This window comes from Montipora foliosa, unplaced genomic scaffold, assembly GCF_036669935.1.
Source record: "Montipora foliosa isolate CH-2021 unplaced genomic scaffold, ASM3666993v2 scaffold_447, whole genome shotgun sequence".
Taxonomy (NCBI): Eukaryota; Metazoa; Cnidaria; class Anthozoa; order Scleractinia; family Acroporidae; genus Montipora; species Montipora foliosa.
In genome coordinates, this window is record NW_027179753.1 from 337,501 (window position 1) to 357,500 (window position 20,000).

At 40.5% G+C, this 20,000-nt stretch overlaps 1 protein-coding gene across 1 annotated transcript in view; it reads right to left on the minus strand.

The window, feature by feature from the left end:
- Positions 1-20,000, minus strand: part of LOC137989219 (receptor-type tyrosine-protein phosphatase kappa-like) — a 43,833-nt gene that overhangs the window by 21,717 nt on the left and 2,116 nt on the right. The window contains exons 3-7 of the mRNA XM_068835070.1: positions 14,565-14,671; positions 13,313-13,514; positions 10,719-10,821; positions 3,196-3,439; positions 1,627-1,672 (exon numbers count right to left, since the gene is read on the minus strand). Of these exons, the coding sequence (XP_068691171.1) occupies positions 1,627-1,672; positions 3,196-3,439; positions 10,719-10,821; positions 13,313-13,514; positions 14,565-14,671 (702 nt within the window). The remainder of the gene's footprint in view (positions 1-1,626; positions 1,673-3,195; positions 3,440-10,718; positions 10,822-13,312; positions 13,515-14,564; positions 14,672-20,000) is intronic.

The window sequence follows — 20,000 nt, forward strand, 5'->3', positions numbered from 1 at the left end:
AAAAAATATTGGCAAATTCAAAGATGAAATGTCAAGTATTCCAATTACATTATTCATTGGTTTAAGCTCTAAAATGTATTCTCATATAAAAAAACAATGATCAAAATAATAAAACAGCCAAAGGAATTAAAAGGATTGTTATTAAAAAAAATATCAAACATGAAGGCTACAAACAAACTTTATTTAATAACGAACAAATGTATCATACAATGAAAACTATTAGAAGCAACCACCCTCAACTTGAAAGCTATGAGCTGAATAAAGTGTCATTGTCATGCTTCGATGGCAAACGATTTTTATTAGACAATGGAGTAAAATCATATGCTTAGGGGCGTTATAAAATCAACACACTAAAACAATACAGATAACAAAGTTTACTGATAAAGTTTACTCATAAAGTTTACTTATAAAGTTTACTCACAAAGTTTACTCTAAACGTTTATCGACAAAACGACAAAACGGTTTCCATTTGATTATGCGAATATTTAAACACTTCATGCATCAAAAAATCACACAAGTGTGTGCACATTTGTGGGAAAACCTAGGTAACTTTTGATTGGCTAAAAATTACGGGAAGATCCCTTTAGTTTTCAATAATGTCACGCTTGGTGATTATTTCCATTTGATTATGCGAATATTTCAACACATTTCAACTTTACTCACAAAGTTTATTCATAAAGTTTACTCACAAAGTTTACACATAAAATTTATCGTCAAAACTATTTATTTGATTTTTTAAACACACTTCAATTTTTTTGAACATATAGATTAAGTTTGTGTTGGTAATTTTGAAAAAGATTTTGGTATAAAATTTTGAAATATCTTTGTAATGAAATTTTTTTTAAAATATATAAAATATATTTTTTGAAAATTTTATCTTTTGACCTTAAAATTGAACTCAAAAATTGAAAATGAGCTCATACCCCCAACTCATATACTACTATTTACCAAGCTTCATATAATCAGGATTAGCTTAATTGGTCGGGCTTTCAACAAATGGGATCAGTGTGGTATTAGAGAGATAGTAGGCTTTGATCACTGAGATCTCTACGAGAATTTGTGGGTACAGTTACTTACTGTACCAATAAAAGGACTCTTGATGTACAGGAAAGTCCTTGAGTTCATCTACATGGGATCTTAACAGCGTGGTCTTCACGTGCGTTTTAATAAATTCCCCATTCATATCCAGTAGCCATATTTCTGGCAAGATTTAAGATTGGAATGTGGGAACAGAGCCGCTATTCACCCCATCCCCATATCCTGAGAACGTTTTCACGCTTTTTAAAGCTTAAAAAAAAATGCGTCAGTACTGCCTCATGGACAGACGTTTCTATACAGCTGTTTAAAAGACGATTCACGTCATACAGGAGGATAGTCCCGCAAGGACTCCATGGGCTCCTGTCCCGTTTAACGATTTGGAAACAAAGCCCACATGAAAACCTTTTAATAACTAGTATTTTTGATCCTTTCCATACAGTGAAGCTATGTTGTATTTAAAATGCTTAGAACTCAAGCGTTTGTAGGATTATGCACTAAATGATGAATGACGTGAATGAACTAATTTCACCATTGATTCAATGTCACACGTTGAGTTAAATGTTAAGCATTTTTGAAATGCTTACCTACCTATTTTTGGAAGATTGATAACTGTTGGATAACCATAAATCCAGTTCTGCAAAACAAGCAAGAGTTTAAGCTTTACAAAGTCTCGGCGCGGTACTCAGTTGATTTACATACATACATACATACATACATACATACATACATACATACTTATTTCACCTTTCACCGAAGGGCTTTTCAGGGCAAAAAGAACAGCAACTGCTAATACCAACTTGCTGGAGGAAAATAAGTTGGCTATTTACAGCCGCAGCCGAAAAGTTTAACCAGGGACCTCCGGGATCAAATTCAACCAGTGGTCAGGACGGGTCTTAAACCCCGGAATCTCAGGATCTCAAGTCAATGGCCCTAACCACTAGGCCACACTGCCTGAATTGCAAGCTCCATTAGCAGAGCACATCAACTACATCCCTGAGGTCTTGGGTTCAAATCCTGTTCGAGCCTAAATTTTTCGGTCTGTACTTTCGTCACTGCAGAAGTAACGGTCATAACTGCGATAATATGAAATCTTAACTCACACTATAGATTAGATATTAGGGAACTTAAGCAAGGACGACGACGTCGGCCACGAGAACTCCAAGAGAATAGTTAGTTTATTCAACAAAAAATAGTTCTGCACGCCCTGCACGTGCGTTTTACATTTTGGCTCATTTCCTTGCCGTTCTCGTCTTAAAAACGACGTGAAGTGATCAAGTTTGAGGTCATGTGGGGGACTATAGCACTTGACGATGAATTTTCAATTTACTCTTTAAATATCCACACCGTTCTGACCAATTTTATTCTTGGAATGTGTACTCACACTTTCCAAGCCAAGCGACTTGGAGTAATCGCAAAATTATTAAAGTAGCGGGAAACAATATTTTTAGACAACGTTTTCGCAACCGTCGTCGTCGTCCTTGCTTAAGGACGTTCGCGCCAATTGTTTCTGCGCATCTTTACTGCGCACGCAAATGCACACGCCACGTCATACACGAGCGCGTGCTAAGTAATAAAATGAGAAATGGTAGGGAAAAAGGCCATTGCTATAGCTTTGCCTGGATTTCCACGTCGTCCAAAAATGAACAAAAAATCAATGTAGAAAGTGAAAAAAATTTCAAGATTTCTGCTCACGGGACATCAAATCTAGCCATCTTGCGGCTGCAAGGCGAGTGAAACTGTGGTCGCTAAATGCGAACTTGATCTTTAAGGAACCTCACCAGTTGACTAAATTCACTTAATAAGTGCACTTAAACAATATTTGGCAGAGAAGATTTCACTTCAAAGATTTAATTGCAATATATTTGGGTTTACAGACACTGGCCTTATTCGCTAACGAAGCCCGATTTTGTCACATTTTGGGTGTTTTTCCGGTTATGTTCTCTCCAAAACGAAGTCGGTGATCCCCCATTTTTTTTTTTACATTTCTGACATAACTAACTCATCATCTTACAGTGGTGAAAGTTTCAGAAAAAAATCAATGTTGAAAAGTTTTCGCGCGAACGTCCTTAAGGTCCCCCTCATTATCATTTTTGGTCCCTATCATTCAAATCTATTACCAAAAGCCACAGAATAACTCAGTCTCCCATTTTTTTTTACCCCATTGGCTTTTGTGATTCCTCTTATGTACACCTTGTACTTTGTTTCTGCTTCCAATGGAAGGTTTCGGTAGCCTCCATATAGTTTTCCATCTCCTAGGACAAAGCTCCTGTTGCCGATTATGGTTCCACGGGCGAGAATAGCAGCAATGTAATAAAGGCCTTTATTTGCATTTGATTTGTTGAAACTTAAGATTTCGTCTTTGCATGATATCTCCATGTTCTGAACTATAATTTGATGTGCACTGAAAATAAAAGAAAGGACAACGCCAGCTATCGATCAATGAGTGATAAAAGCATATTGATTTCTCCTTTTTGAGCAAGATCGGTAACAAGCGTCATATATCACACCAACAATTGTTTTTCTTTGTTTTGTTTTGTTTTGTTTGTATGACCACAAAGGTAGGTGTAACATAATTTCATTTGACGGTGTCGTAACTTAATAAAAGGGTGGCTGATTGGTCATTGAGAAATCAAGGCGTCATGTACCCCTGATTGAAATGTGCTGTGTTGGGTCCGTTGCAGACCTACTCAGTTTCCCTATAATGCATTTCGCAAAATAAGGTTAAAAAAAGAATTTCACTTCTGCATATCAGAAATGTACATATCAGAAATGGCCGAGGGAAAATTCTCTGTCCGAAGTAACAAATGAAGTTCAGAGGGAATGTCCACTTAAATCGAGCAAAAGGTGGCACATGATGAAAAATCAAAATTCTTCATATTTCATACAAAGATAGCCTATCATACTGTAAGAAAGATTTATTTTAATTCCCGAAAATGACGAAATTCTGTTCGGCCCCCGCGATCAGAGAAAAAGCCGCCATTTTAGCGTAAGATGCTATATTCAAATCAATCCCCATTTTCAGTTCGCATCGCTTTTAACCTCACATTTGTGCCCAGAAACTTCTTCAAAACGTGCCAACGAGTAATTCGAGCCTAAACATTCACTTCTGTGTCGAAACAGAAATTCAGGGAAAGCCGTGAAAAAATTAGCAAAATTTTGCGTGGTCGAAATTCCCGGCTCGGTGCATTTTTTCAGAAGGAGATATCCATTCCCGGTAAAATAGCAAATCGCCCGAAATTTTTAGATTTAGCTAGTAGAAACGTTGGTCTTAATCCGGATATACAAATTAGCGCCGGGATTTTTATCACCGCAAAGTATCAACAGTCTCAAAATCGGCAAAATCGATCTGTCCACTCCCGTAAACAACAAAACACTTGCACAGGAGGAAACGTTTGAACAGTTGTCGCTGAAAATGTCGCATAAGCACGAAGTTGCAGCCTACCTCGATGATAGTTCCCTGCAATGAGATTTCTTTTTGTCTTGTCTTGGGTAAGCGATACCGGAGAGAAGTGGAAATTTCAGAATATGATGAGATTAATAAACAGCCAACTGTTCTAGGTAGGATGGTGACAGCTTCCGGTGCATTACTGAAATAACGACATTACTTTCATGGTTTTCTTCTTTTAATCTAAACATAATAGCATCAGGGATAAAATATTACCGAAATGTTGTTAAAACGTCATGTGAATTAATGAGAGAAAAATTCATTCTAAAATATATATACAGTGAGAAAAGTGGCGGGTGGTCAAGGAGATTTCAAATTTGGCTTTGATTGACAGGACTAGCTTTCATTGACAGCCGCAAAAAAAAAAAAAAACTTGTCCAGATAACTTCTCCTGTTACGTTTCTTGAAGCGACTGCCAGGACAGCTATTGCTGCCCTTTCGTCATGGAAAGTAAATGTTCTTTCTTTAAGTTAGTTGGAGGTATTTGCGAATATGACAAGCGATATCCCAGTGGTGATACCGTGCCCCTATCATTGTGTGACAGAGGTATTGGCGAATATGTAAGGAGTGTTGGAATATTGTGATTGTGACATTTTCTCCGAGGTTGAACTTATTCTCGCTCGTGCTTCCACGTTCTCCTTTCCAAGTAAAATTTCTGCATAGACAGTCTGTCCAGCGCATCGCTCTAGCTTGGGAATTGGTTGGCGAAGGGGAGCAAATCGATGTCGTGTTCCAGCTGGGCTTGCTAAGCATACCAACAAAAGGAAGGCTGATCGTGGTATTGGCAAGAAGGAGTCCAAGGAAATTCTCAAGGAAATTACACAGGGTCTTTGTTCCCGCAGGATCTGGTATGTAATCAATTATGTTACTCCGAAGTTAAGCCGCGTGCGCTCCGTAAGCTGTGCGTGTGAGTACAATCGGAATCAGAAGTTGCAAATCGGAGTATATCTGCCTGTCATTTAGATGTGATGTTGCCATGGCAACGTCCATAATCTAAAAATTAACACCCAAAAAATAACCCATATTATATCGGTACCCATACTGGTAAAACTCTACAGGGAAACCTTCCAGAGAAATTAACTAGGTTTCTTTCCTGTAGTGACGGTATTCACAAATACTCTAGGGAGCCACCTTAAAAACGTCATGGCAAAAAGCGCCCAAAAGGATCCTATGGAAACGAATAACTTCCTTCGAAAACAAATAGGTGGATCATATAGCTTTCAAGAAGAAAAATTTCACTTCCTTTTTAGGGTCCTGTTCCTCAGAGCACTCCTCTTACCCCGGGTCAAAATTTGTACGTCCCTAGTGATACGTGAAATGAAGATGAAGAAGTTTTGTTGAGAGTAGACGAAAAGAAACCCGCCCTAGACACTCTAAACATCTATTTAGCAGCAAGAGACATACGTCCAGTAAGATCACAGCTGCAAACCCCATGGGAGAAGGCCAGTGCACGAACAAAACGCTACTAAACAGGCAAAGCAGGTCAAGCCACTGTCGCTATACTTAATGACATAAGCCCTCAGGATTCACAGTCTTTGTTCAGCGAGGTGGCCTCCTCAGGCGTATTACGGCAACAGTTCACCTCGAGTGAGGAGGCTTCCCCAGAAAACAACGTAGATGAGACGCTCATGGCAGCTCTTTCCGCGTGCTATGGTGCTGCCAGCAACTAGGCAACACGGCGACAAATACTATCGATAATGACAGACGAAAGTACGTTACAAGACTCTCCTTAAATACGTACCAGATCTGACAAAATACCGCTACACGGAAGCCAAACGTCACTGCTTGACACATGGCAGGGAAATGACAGTACTTCATGAAAGAGCGCCAAGACGGGATTTTTCCCCCTCGCAGATTGAACATTTCATAATGTTTATAACGAGCCCACATATCATGCAAGATCTGCCATTTGGCCAGCGCTCTATCGTACTCAGCGACAAAACGACAATAAAGGTCCCAAATGTTATCAGAACTCTAATCCCTGAGAGAGTGGTACAGCAGTACACAGCGTATTGTGATGAGTGTAACCACTGTAAACGGAGATGCTATCACGAGCAGTGGTTTTCATTTATACGCTGCCTCAAAAGCCTAACTTATATCCACCCCAAGTTCTCAAAAATTAGAGGTTCCTGTTAACTAAAATGTGTTGCTGGTGAGGCATGCAAACTTCTTATCATACTTTTCTTGCATATAGAAACTTGTAGCTTTGAATCAATGAAAAAAGCAAAAACAAAACAAAACAAAAACAATTAAAAAAGTGAGTTAACAAATACATCGCGCAGGTTGATGTTGAAGCATTCGTGGGTTTTGTTCTATCCATTAATTTAATTGATTTAAGAATAGAGCATGTAAAAGTCCATTTTCGGTTTTTTAATCCTTAAACAGTAAGAGAACTGAGAAGTCTTGTTTTCAATTGCAGGTGCATGTTTGTGAGGATTCAACTGTGGCAGATCATTGCAGGTTCTTTGCATTGAGTGATTGCAAAGATCCTGCTTTTTATGATGACTGCAAACACACCCATGACGACTGTTGCGATCGCTGCGAGTTGTTAGCATCAACAATGGATGAAATAGGCAACACACTCGTTAAAAGTGAAAGCAATTTATTAGATGACGATTGTGAAGAAATGCGTTTCTTAGTAAAACAGGCAAAAGCTCAAACAGTATCGTGGAAGGCACATATTGTACGCTCAATCCACCAAGATTCAGCAAGGATTGACTTCCTGGAATCACTAAACGAATCCTCTGTCCTTGTCATCCAGGACTGGGCCATGAAGTATTTGCCACGGAAGTACCCCGAGAGCCAGACGTTTTGGAAAACGAGGAATTCCTTGGCATATTTGTGTTGCGTTTATGAGACTAGATGGCGAAATACAGATGCTGACATTCTGCCATATTTTTAAGGCTTGGATACAGTCAGGATAACAATGCCGAGCTCGCAGTAATGGCAGACGTGATCCAGCAGCTGAAATCCATCATGCCATGCTTGACAACCGTCTACTATCGGCAAGACAATGCCGCCTGCTATCACTGCGGGCACGTCATTATTAGCCAAGCAAATTAGGCCAAAAGGAGGGCATCGTACTTAAGAGGCTTGACTTTTCAGATCCACAGGGAGGAAAGGGTGCGTGTGGCCTCAAGGCAGCGACCATCAAGTCTTCCTAAAATGTAGAGTCTTCCTAAACTCAGGAAATGACATCGAGACACCAGAACAGATGTTCAAAGCCGTGGTATCTTTCGGTGGAGTACCTTCCCTTAATGTCACGCTTTGTGAAACGTTTACAAGCGTGAAAACTCGAGCATTCAAGATAGATGGTGTAAGCCTTTTATCCAACATAGAGTATTCAGCTGAGGGAATTCGCGTATGGAGGGCGTACGGAATCGGTCCGGATCATGTATCAACAGAAGTCTTCTGGACAAGGTTCAGGCGCTTTACCGGCCCCTGTGGTAGCCCAAGTAAACCGAAGTAAATTTTCATCGATAAAAGGGCGAACAACTGCTTCCGCGAAGCCCTCAGGGGATGAAATAGAATCCACAGGCTCGGGAGGGGAAGATGCTTCGACTAGCCTTTTTGCTTGTCCGGAGGACGGATGTATAAAAAGGTTCATTAGGCATTCCTCAGTGCTTCGTCACTTGGACTGTGGTAGGCACCAATATACCCTTGAGCATGAAACCTTATACGACAAAGCTGCTGTCCAATATGCAGAACAACTGGAAGGACAAGGAGCCACTATGGTACCCGTCGTAAGTGTCCCTACCAAACACGCCAGTGCACGAAATCTGGATATCGGCTGGGCGCTGAAGGTAACTGGACCTCGACGTACTAGGTTCACTGTTGCACAACGGTCATATCTTACCAAAAAGTTCAAACTCGGAGAGATGACAGGGTAAAAAGCTGATCCGGCATCAGTGGCTCGATCTATGATGCATGCAAAAGATATCAATGGTACCAGGATGTTCCACAGTGACGACTTCCTGACAGCCAATCAAATAGGAGGATTCTTTTCACGTCTTGCGTCAAAGAAAACTCTCCGTGACGAAGAAGCTGAAATCGAGGGGATGGAAGCTACTAGATATGAGGCTGACATTGATACCATGATGTCCCAAGTGGTTGACGATCTCACACCAAGGCACCCGATTGTGTTTGACTCTTTCAACCTTTGCGAACTGTCCTCTAAAGGGAAACTAAACACCCTTTCAATCCCACTCCTAAGAGAGATGTGTTGTCACTTTGGTATCGCTGTTGTCGACATCAAGGTTAGGCGCCGGAAACCGTACATCGAAAAATTAAAAACGCTCAGTGATAAGTGTACTTGTAAGCAGCTATGATAAAGTAGTATGTATTGGATTAAGTAAATTATATCCAAACCAGAATTCGACATTTTTTTTCCAAAGTTCTGGTCAAGTTTTCGTTTCTTTGCTGCCTGTGATTCTGTATTATTTCACAATGCAATGTATGATAAGGAATTTCAAGATAACATTTGCTAATTGTTTTTACAATACGCAGTTCTGTATACGAGTTTAAAAAACGCGACATTGGACTTTCATACTTGCGATTTGGTGGGGTTTAAAATCCTTAAAATTGCCAAAAACTAGCATCGCCTGGATTAATGGGATAGCATTTTGTTCTCTTTGAACGTTTTATGTTGTGCGTGCAATATAGTTAGTGGCACTTTTTGACAACTTTTTCCCCAAACTTCCCGTTGGCCATTCTCGTCCTCGTTATTGCATCTCAGTTTGTCACGGTTCTTTACGCGCTGACAATTTTATTCTCTTTCAAAGTTGAACTCATCGAATATCTAGTACGTGCGAAGCGTTTTACTGAAGGGACCCGATATGCTACTTTCGTGTATTCAGAACTCACTTATCTCGCGAAACAGTTAGGAATACAGTTTAAAATAGTAGGGGTCAATTTTTTGTCTCCATTAGGAGAGCCTGACTGGGGTTTGTTACGTCCATATGGTTGCGTGACATCCTTAAGGCTTTTAATAAATTCTGATTTCAACCTTAAAAGGTTGATATCAGAATTTACTTTACCACAACCACAGCGTAAAGTTTGTTTTCTTCATTTCGCGCATAATTTATTTTTTAGGTTTGATGCTTCCAAATAAATAGGAAAAACAAGCGCAGGATTACTGTGAAATTGATAATGATAAGTCGCTCTTCATTCTTCACTTTAAATTATATATAGATGCAATTATGTTTTCTACATGTCAGTTCAAGTGCAAAAAGCCCTTTAAATCTTGCGATCGCATTCATAATACGCCAGTAATTAAAAAACGATAGATATCTTCAGCAACTGAAAAGAAGTGGCAGAAGTCATGGCTTGACTTCCGTGACACCATTTACACAAGTCGACGGATTGATGCTGTGATTTCGCCGATTTTGAGGGTGTTGATAGTCGGCGCTGCTAAAAAGCCCGGCGCTAATTTGTATATCCGGATTAAGACCAGCGTTTCTACTAACTAAATCTAAAAATTTCGGGCGATTTGCTATTTTACCGGGAATGGATATTTCCTTCTGAAAAAATGCACCGAGCGGGGAATTTCGACCACGCAAAATTTTGCTAATTTTTCACGGCTTTCCCTGAATTTCTGTTTCGACACAGAAGTGAATGTTTAGGCTCGAATTACTCGTTGACACGTTTCTAGGCACAAATGTGAGGTTAAAAGCGATGCGAACTGAAAATGGGAATTGATTTGAATATAGAATCTTACGCTAAAATGGCGGCATTTTCTCTGATCGCGGGGGCCGAACAGAATTTTGTCATTTTCGGGAATTAAAATAAATCTTTCAAGAAAAAAATCCCACCACGTTTCTTACAGTATAATAGGCTATCTATGTATGAAATATGAAGAATTTTGATTTTTTTCATCATGTGCCAACCTTTTTTATCTTCGCTCGGTTTTAGTGGACATTTCCTCTTAAGATCGTTCGCTGTGGAGAGATTAACAAATTTTTTTCAAAATTGAACTGCTGGTAATTCTGTCATATCTCCGCGAAAAATAGTATCTATCTAACGTCATTCATAATTGATTGATTTCAAACTTTATTGGGAAACATGGCAAATCGGAACAAAATGTAACACAGAACCAAAGGGAAAAACGCGAACGCCACATGAGTTTCATGCGAGGCGCTACCCGGTACAAATATGATTACAATAAAAATAGCGAAAAACAAATATTGGATACTGAAGTATATCTATTGCGCACTATACTGAACGGGACTTCACTTACACAACTTTTCCATTTCTGTCCGTGGATGGCGATAAATAAAGAGTTACGGTACTGGGTGTAAGACTGTTTTCCAAAACTTCTGGTGCCTTTGGTGGTGGAGGAGCTAAAGAACAACGAACGTAAAATGCTCTTGATTGTACTAGAGGGTGATATGTAGTCCCAACCAGGTTTCTACAGCAACCACTTGATTACGCCTGAGGGTTTGTTTTCATTAGCCCTTTTTTGTTGGAGGAGATAGTAATTAATGACATGAAGACACGTTGAAGCATCTCAAGCAAAAAAGGCGCCACACTAATCATTGCACATAAAAAAGCAAGTTACCACAAGAAAACAATGTGCTTGGAGCAATCAGAATACCTTAACTTCGAGCAAGCAAACCGCTTCAAGAAAGCAGAACATCTCAAGTATGCAAGGAATCTAAAGCAAGCCAGACATCTCTGGCAAGCAAATAAAGCGCTTTTAGAAAGCAGAATCACCTAAGGCAAGTACTGAGTACTTCAAAGAAGCAAATCGCCAAACACCCTAAGGAAGCAAATAACCTAAGAAAGCACAGAACCTTAATCAACAAAGGAGCAAGTGGTAAGTAACATTATCGATTTAATAGAATCGTCCTCGCCAATAACTGAGCAAACCGAAATGGGCATAGTCCTTGCCAGTCTAATCCCTCACGGCACCCAAGGTGGCCCACATTAAGTGTTGCTTTGTACGTCCAATTTTGTAACACAGAAGATCTCACAGCGGACTCATCAAATTTAACCCTTACTTGAATGTAGAAAGATACTTCTCTTCATTGAGAGGTTGATTCAGAGTTTTCATCATTTCTGGAGTCTCATTTTATGGTGCTTTTTGAAAAACGGTTAATCACGAATTTTTAAAACAAGGTAATCCGTTCATAGGACTTCGCTATGATTCTAGCTGTCATGAACGCAATTTTGGGGTTTGAACCCGTGACCTCGTGATGCCCGTGCGACGCTCTAACCAACTGGGGCCGGTTGCTCGAAGCGTGGCTAGCGCTAACCGTTGGTTAAGAGGTATCAGAACCTACAGGTCTCCATGGTATTTAACACTGGTTAGCGCTACCCATGCTTCGAGCAACCCGGGCCTGAACTATAAGCCCACCTATGTTGGCAGCTGGTCATTTTGCTTCATAGCTCAGTTGGTTAGAGCGTCGCACCAGCATCGCGAGGTCACGGGTTCAAACCCTGTTGAAGTCCTGCACGAATTTTTTCAGGATTCTTTACGCATTTTCTAAAATTGAGCTTATAACTGCGAGGATCATAGCTTCACTTTTAGTTATTGTATTTCTGCAGTTCAATATATGATTCATTTCATATATCATTTCGTTCGTTAGGGGTATCTTTGTTTGCATTTTTGAACTGATTGGCATAAGGCTACTGTTTTCTAATCAGTTAGCCTAGAGTAAAGTACTGAATATTGAAAGTTCATTGCACTATGAGCTATCTCGGAAACGTTTACCCGATATAACAGATAATCTCTGAGCAATGATGCTTTGAACATTCGAATCTTACAAAAAATGTATGGCATCATTAGCGCTTTTTCCACCCAAGAATTTATCAGTTTTTGACGGTTAATCACTGGCTTGTTATCAAAGTTAAAAGGTTCAAAATGGCATTTTTAACTAATTTTAACAAGTTCTGTTACCTTTTTGAAGTCAATTTGTACATAGCACGATGTCTTCTGTAAACAAACTTGTATGATAATTAAACAAATTGAAAGCAATGGCATCAGCAAAGATTCCCATCGTACTTTCAAGCCTGTTTTCAAGCAGGAGGCATTTTTTTGACAAGTGACGCAAGTATAAGAACACGTCAAGTAAGATAGGCAAACTCATTCCGGTCAGCAGAGCCTTGGATCTTACGTCTGCGCATGACCTGAGGCTCTGGGAAACTATCTGTAGGAGAACATGCGTCGTATGTTCTCATAGCTGAAAAGTGCTCACTCCTAGTGCCGCCATAATGCACCAATCAGAGACTCTTTTCATTTCTCTTCACAAAAAACAATGAGAAGACACTTTGTTTCAGGGTTTCCCAGAGCTCTTTCCTCAGTCATGCGCTGAAGAGAAGAGCTCTGGGGTCGAGACTGACGCAAACTAATTAGCGTCTTCATCATTGCTTTCTCTTTTTTTTTTTAGAATAGACACTAATTAACAACAACGCAATACGCGTGCGGATATTGCAGGTCGTTTTTCTTGCAGCGCTCATGAATTCCAACATTTTTAAGTCGGCTCGTATGAGTCCATGGCAAAAGTTAGGAATTCCTAAAAACCCCTCGTAATTCTCCAAAACTTTGGGATTCGTATGGTAAGTACAAATAATTAGTGGGTCAGTTAAACATCATCAATCCGTTGGCTAATTACATTTCAGTCTTGTTTTCTTTTGATGACAGAGTAGCTTGAGCGACGAGTTCGAGTGTTGTCTCAAGAAGTTTAAAATGTCACTCATACTGGGAAAATGAATCCTAAAACGTGATTCCGAGTGCGTGAGAGCGCAAGACAGCTCAAAAGTGCACACCAACTAATTTATTAAAAAAAAAAAAAAGAAAGAAAAAAGGATTTTTAAGGCGAAGAACCTTACCGACGGCAGGTGTATTCACTCTCATGCGTCTGCTTTGGCTGCCCTCTCCTTTGCTAGTAAATGCAGTAATATACACTGTAAACTCTGTTCCGGGAGCAAGGTCTGTTTTCTTGATCACAGCAAAACGTACAGCCTCGGTGGTTGGTATTTCCAAGTTGCTATGAAAGGCACCATCATACTCTCGTTTCCCCACGCAGTAGATCTTGGCCACAAGCAAGAAAAAATGATAAACAAAGAACCAATGAGGGTCGTGACCCATAATCCCCCTAGAGTTGTAACTCCCATAAGACCTTGCGGTACAAGTGTAATATATAAGAAAGCACATGGTCGAAAGTGTTGACTGTGTTTGTGGATTATTTCGCTGTTTCCCACTGGAGGCGCTGTCGAAATCCTGCTTTGAAGCTTTATCGGCGAGCGAGTATCACCAAAACTAAAACAACTCGGTTTTTGTTAAGTGCTGAAATCAACTATACCAACTAACTTGGCCAAACACACCAGACGGAGGTAGTCAAATGAACCAATCAATTCAATACCTTCACTGTATAGGCAGAAATAGCAGTTCAAGAAACTCCCGAATCAAACAGAATCGTTGTTCCTTTTGTCAAATTCTTGAGGGAGTCCATTTTTTCGAGGTATTGGAATCCCTTGAGGTTGTTATTCCTTTTTGTTGTTGTTGCATCATTACCTTTTTTATCTCTTTTTTGGGGGCCCTTAATCAAATAGGACAAAAAATCCACGGAGGGAGGAAGGGGGCGAGAAAAATAGACGGCACCAATTCAATGTAAGAAAAGAAACAAAACCATTTCATTTGACACCAGGAAATTTGTGACCAAAGACATCGTGCCCTTGAGTAGCTGCATTTTTTTTACTTCCTATTTCTATATGGGCTCCAACTATTTACCTACTAGCATTCGAAATGTCGGCCTATAGACGACTTTCAAAAATGGCAACCACGTTTACATTCCTTTGTATTTATGTCAATTAGACCTACTGTCCTCATTTTGAAACAAATCAGCTATTTTGAAAGTTGCTCGTCGTAGCGAGGCTAGAAAGGGTAATTAGCATTAAAACAAAATAATGTTTTATTTTGCCGCTATTATGAAAGAGGTCTATCAGATGAAATCTCCAGCAAGCACCTCGTTTATCCCCAACAACAACAAATTCTCCTATGAGGCGAATACCAGGTGAATACTACCTGCACTACTAAAATCTAGTTACCGCTACTAGGTTGGATCAATGACTTTCTTCTTACCTGGTATTTACGAATTATACCATTGGGATCGATTGGCTTCTCCCAAGCTACATTTATGTTACCATCAGGTCGCAGTATTGCTTTCAGCTCTGTTGGCTTACCGGGAACTGTGAGCAACAAATTAAATTGCACGATTAGGGTTCCTTCTTTCCCTCAAAATCCTTTCAAAAGTGGTAAAAGGCTGTTAACACCGTTTGAGTGAAAGAGTAACCAAGTGCTAATGCTAACATTACGTGAAGATGATTTCTTTTGCTGGGGAAAAAAAATTCTCAGGATCTGGATTGAATCATAAATTTCAGAGTTGCTTAGGATACATTAATTTGCATTCGTTGATTATGCATTTCCACGTCAAATCAGCTAACTCTCCCTGCAACCTTGGGGCATGGTTTTGATAGTTCTTTCTATGAATGTACACAGGAAGAAGGTTTGCATCAAGGTGTTCCTTGCATTGTCTGACAATCAACAGTTACTACGACTCTGATTTACGCGTTCGTCACCTCTCATCTGGACTACTGCATTTCATTACTGTTTGGTATTCCACCATACCAGTTTGACTGCAATGACTGTGGAAACTGCTCCTGTGTGCATTGTGTCACATATCTTGTTTTTTTACATAACGCCGACTCCGATGTATTTCCACTACCTGCTGGTTCGTTTTCGCTGCCATGCCCCAGTCCCAATCTACTAATTTCTCTACATATTGTCAATTAACGACTTGCTACCGGTACTTGAAATTGAGTGATATCATAGGCGTACGGGCACGATCCGACCTGGGAGGGCGGTGTCGTTTTTACCCGAAAAAATTACACAGTGCCCGAATGCTTCATTGTTGAAATCCGTTTTTTTACTTCCTCAAAATGTACGAAAGAAACATTCGTTTACAATCCTTAAGAGTCATAAAACTGTACGTATTCGAAACATAGAGTTTTTAGAACTTCACATAATCTATGTAGGTCTACTCGATCTAGTAACTAATAAAAACTTAGAACCTCACGTACTCTGTATTAGTCTACTCCATCTAGTATTTAAACTAGCAAAAACCTTATTTAAAAAAGTAGCTATTTCTTCCATGGCGTTGTCCAAAAGTGTCAATTATTTTGTCAATACCGTTTGCTATGACTCTAATGCCATAGGCGCGTTCAATGCAAATGATGGCGAGGCTATTCAGTCTACTCTGCCCCATTGTGCTACGAAGATATGTCTTTAGTCTCCGAATTCCGCTTTCTAAAGAACAACAGATCTGCGCTTCCGCATCCAGACTTTGTGGCCGAAGAAATTATCGAGCTTCTTAGCAATGGTTGTATTGTAGAGCATGACGTTCCTCCGTTCTGTGTGAATCCCTTAACAGTCGCGGAAGGAAAGAAGTTGCGCCTTGTTATTGATCTTAGGCATGTCAACAATTATTTAGTTAAACCCAAATTCAAATGTGACGCGCTCGCTATCCCAAGTACTAGATGAAGGACACTGTTTTTTCACGTGGGATCTTAAGTCCCGCTACCATGATGTTGATATGTGTCCTGATCAACAAAAGTATCTAGGTTTTCCTTGGCCTTTTTCCGGCGTTGTTAGACATTTTACCTTTGCAGTTCTTCCCCTCGGTCTTAGTAGTTCCTGCTTTTGTTTCACTAAGTTGATGCGCCCGTTAGTTAGACGATGGCGTTCGTTATCTAGACGACGGTTTCGGTAGTCAACCAGATAATTGTTCCGCCACGGCAGCAAGCTTTATTCAGCGCAGGGAGCTTCCTCTATGTGGTCTTCTTTGTAACGAGGAAACGTCGCACTGGCCCCGATGCAAATTGCCGAGTGGCTCAGTTTCGTGATCGATTCTATTTTAATGTCATTTCGTATTCCAGAGAAGAAAGTCTCTAAGCTTAAGGCCTTGTTAGATTCTGCGATTCAGGCGGGGTACTCTTCATTTCGTGAGTATGCTAGAATCGCTGGTTCTATCATTTGAGTTGCCTTGGCAGTCGGCCCGATCTCTCGTCTTTTGACCAGGTAGATGTACCTCGCTATTGAGACCAGGTCAGCATAGGACAACACAATTCATTTTTCTCCCAGTCTTCTACTCGACCTCAAATTTTGGTTCTGCAACATCGATTGCTTTAACGGTTATTCTCTAAGGCCACCACTGGTGACCCATACCGTTGTGTTTTCCGATGCAAGTGATGTAGCTTTCGGAGGTTTCTACGCTTCTCTAGACGGCACCGTTGGTAGCGGTATGTGGGAACCCGAGGATATCGGCTGAAGTTCTACGTTCCGCGAACTGAAAACTATTTATTTCGTGTTGCTTTCCTACGTTGCTTAATTGAATCACAAGAGAGTTAAAATTCTTACTGACAATCAGGGCGCCGCCAGAATTGTTAAGGTCACTTAATGAACGGGCAGATCCTCTCAGCAGATTTGTTGACAAAGATGACTGGTCCACTTAATCCTTCTGTATTTCGAGTTATTGACGCCAAATAATGGGGCCCTCGCACAATTGACCGGTTTGCGTCGCATTACAACGACCAGGTTCCAAGGTTCAACTCTAAATTTGCCTCCCCGGGCTGCAGTGGTGTTGACTCCTTGTCCCAGGATTGGCGGGATGAGAACAATTGGGTTTGCCCTCCTGTGAGTGCCATCGTGCCTTCTGTTAGAGCTCTCTCGTCGTGCTCCGGTTACGGTACTTTGATCGTCCCTCAGTGGTCATCGGCCTATTTTTGGCCCTTTTTGCATGATAGCTCTTCCCAGTTTAAGTCTTTCGGTCAGGGAGTGTTTGAGCTTCCTTGTATGGAAGACCTCTCGTTGGAAGGTCCAGGCCAGCGGCAAATTTACAAGGCACGTCCCTCGATCTTCAGTGGTTACCCGAGTTTTAAAATGTTAGCCTTACCGGGTTGATTTTAGGTGAGAATTTTGTCATCTTTGTTTACCATGCATGTCTCTTTTCTTTCAGCTCTACTCCCCGGCTTATCAAAGCTGATCTTTCGGTCTAGTCTCACTTTGGTATTGTGACTTTTAGGCCATGTTGTGTTTCGCGTGATTTGGCAGCGTCATTTTGGTCAGTGCTTTGACCTCCTTTTGTTTTACACCTTTTGCCTGATTTGGCATCTCCGTTTTTACCGTACGTATTTTGAACTAAATTGTTTTTATGCCGTTTTTGCTATTTTATTGTGTTTTGCCTGATTTGGCAGTTTGTCTCGAACCGAGGTTCGGCTTCCGTTTTGTCATTTTTATGGCATCTGATTTTCTGTTTGTATTGTGTATCCCCTTTTTTATGTTATTCTACTTTTTTCTTGCTTACTTTTATTTTATTTTATTTTATTTTATTCTATTCTATTCTATTCTATTCTATTCTATTCTATTCTATTCTATTCTATTCTATTCTATTCTATTCTATTCTATTCTATTCTATTCTATTCTATTCTATTCTATTTTATTTTATCTCATTTCTTGTAGACGTTCTACAATCGGGGATTTGGCGTGATTCAAACTCTCTGGCCGATCCATCTTTGCGTAGGCTTGTTCCAAACCTTCTCAATTTACAGTTGGAGTCCAGGGCTCCTTTCACCGTGCAGAAATACAGATCTGGCTGGCTGAAGTGGCGTCAGTGGGCGGCTTCTAAGTTTAGCGTTCAAGTTATTCCAGCAAAGCCTCTGCACGTTGCGCACTTTATTAGGAGCTTACTGTAATTTCAGTTAGCAATAACACAGGGATATGTTCTATAGAGTCAGTTCTTTACGGCATTAAGTAAGGTCATAGCCTGGCCAGGATTGTAAATTGCCCTACTAGTCACCCCCTTTGTAAGTCATCCTTAGAGGCCGCTAGAAGGAAGCTTGCACGTCCTTTTCAGCCCAAAGAGCCTTTATCCGTTGACACAGTTTGTATGATCGCTGATCATTATATTTCTAGGAGTTCTCTCGCTGTTATTCGTTTTCTTTAAATTCTCTTGGTTGGCTTCGCTGGGGTTTTCCGTATGGACAAAATTCGTAATTTGTCTGTTAATGTCTTTCTTTGCAGTGAATATATGTCAGTTTTCATTCCTAAACGCATGAATGATCAGTATAGGGAGGGGCATACATCCCTTCTGGCATGGTCTCATAAGGCTACTTGCCCAGTTTCTATTACCGCGATGTTACTCAAGCTTCTTCCTTTATCTAGTGAGTCATCTTCCCCCCTCGTTAGACGAATTGTTCAATCCAAGTCTAAGGAGCACTTTCATGTTTCTAAAGGTGTTTCTTGTTCCATACTTAGAGAGGAATTTAGGAAAAACGTTAAACCATTTGTAGACGACATTGCGTGGTACGGCACGCACAGTATAAAGTCCGGCGCCGCATCAAATCCTGCGTGTGGGAATATATCCGCTGATCTGTTGGACATGCATGCCGGCTGGAAATGTGCCAGTTCAAAGAACAGATACATTAAGCTCACTGTTAATGATCGCTTAAAAGTTTCCTGATCTATTGCTCTTTAGTTTCGGCTTTGTTTTGTTTGCTATAAATTATTTAATTAGTAGTCTTGGTGGGGGACTAAAGTCGTGCCTGGCCCGCCCAAGATTTCCTATCTGTTTTCCCATAGGGGTCTGGCCCCCCTGGCACCGCTTTCTCTAGTTTACCTTTTTAGTTCCTCTTTTTGTTGACGTTATTAGTATCTGCATTAATCAAGTGGCGTTATGGCGTTACACTCCGGCCATAATCCAATATTCTCCATGAATTTCTCTTTTGCTGTAGTTCATTCTTTAGAATAGGTTAGTGCAGAATAGCAGTGAACGACTTCTGGAAGCAGTAAAAATTGAGGGCGTTTTAAGAAGCGGAAGGGAGGAAGTCAACAGAAACTACAAGGAAACGCTTTGAAATTTCGAAGAGAAAACCACTTCTCGGACAAATCTAACTGTAAACAGAGGATGTAAGAGATAATACATCGTGGAAATGGATGCAAAAAGCTGATTTTAAGAAGGCGACTGAAGGGCTTATCACAGCTGCCCAAGATCAGGCACTCAGAACAAACGCCGTTAAAGCACACATCGAAAAGCAAGGTATTTCACCCCTCCGTAGAATGTGTGGAGTTCAGGAGTCTGTAGGCCACCTGACATGCGAGCGCAGTAAATAAACTCAAAATGATAATGTGCCCAGGATAGTTCACTGGGACATTTCTAAAAAACAAGTCCTTCCTGCTGAAGATAAATGGTATGAACATGAACCAGGAAGAGAAGTGGAAAGTGACAAGCCAAAGCTCCTGTGGGATTTCTCAATACAGCCAGATTATGAAATACAAAGTACAGAAACTACAGGAACTGGCTGCTGTGAATACCTCAGACGACTATTTGTGATATGGACATCGCTCGCCCCTATCAGTTCCACGAGAGGTCATAGCTACAAATCGGTCTGCAATTCCAGTACTTCTCTATCACATGTGGAAAACAGACTAGAACATTCAACACCTACAAGAACTTGACAGAAA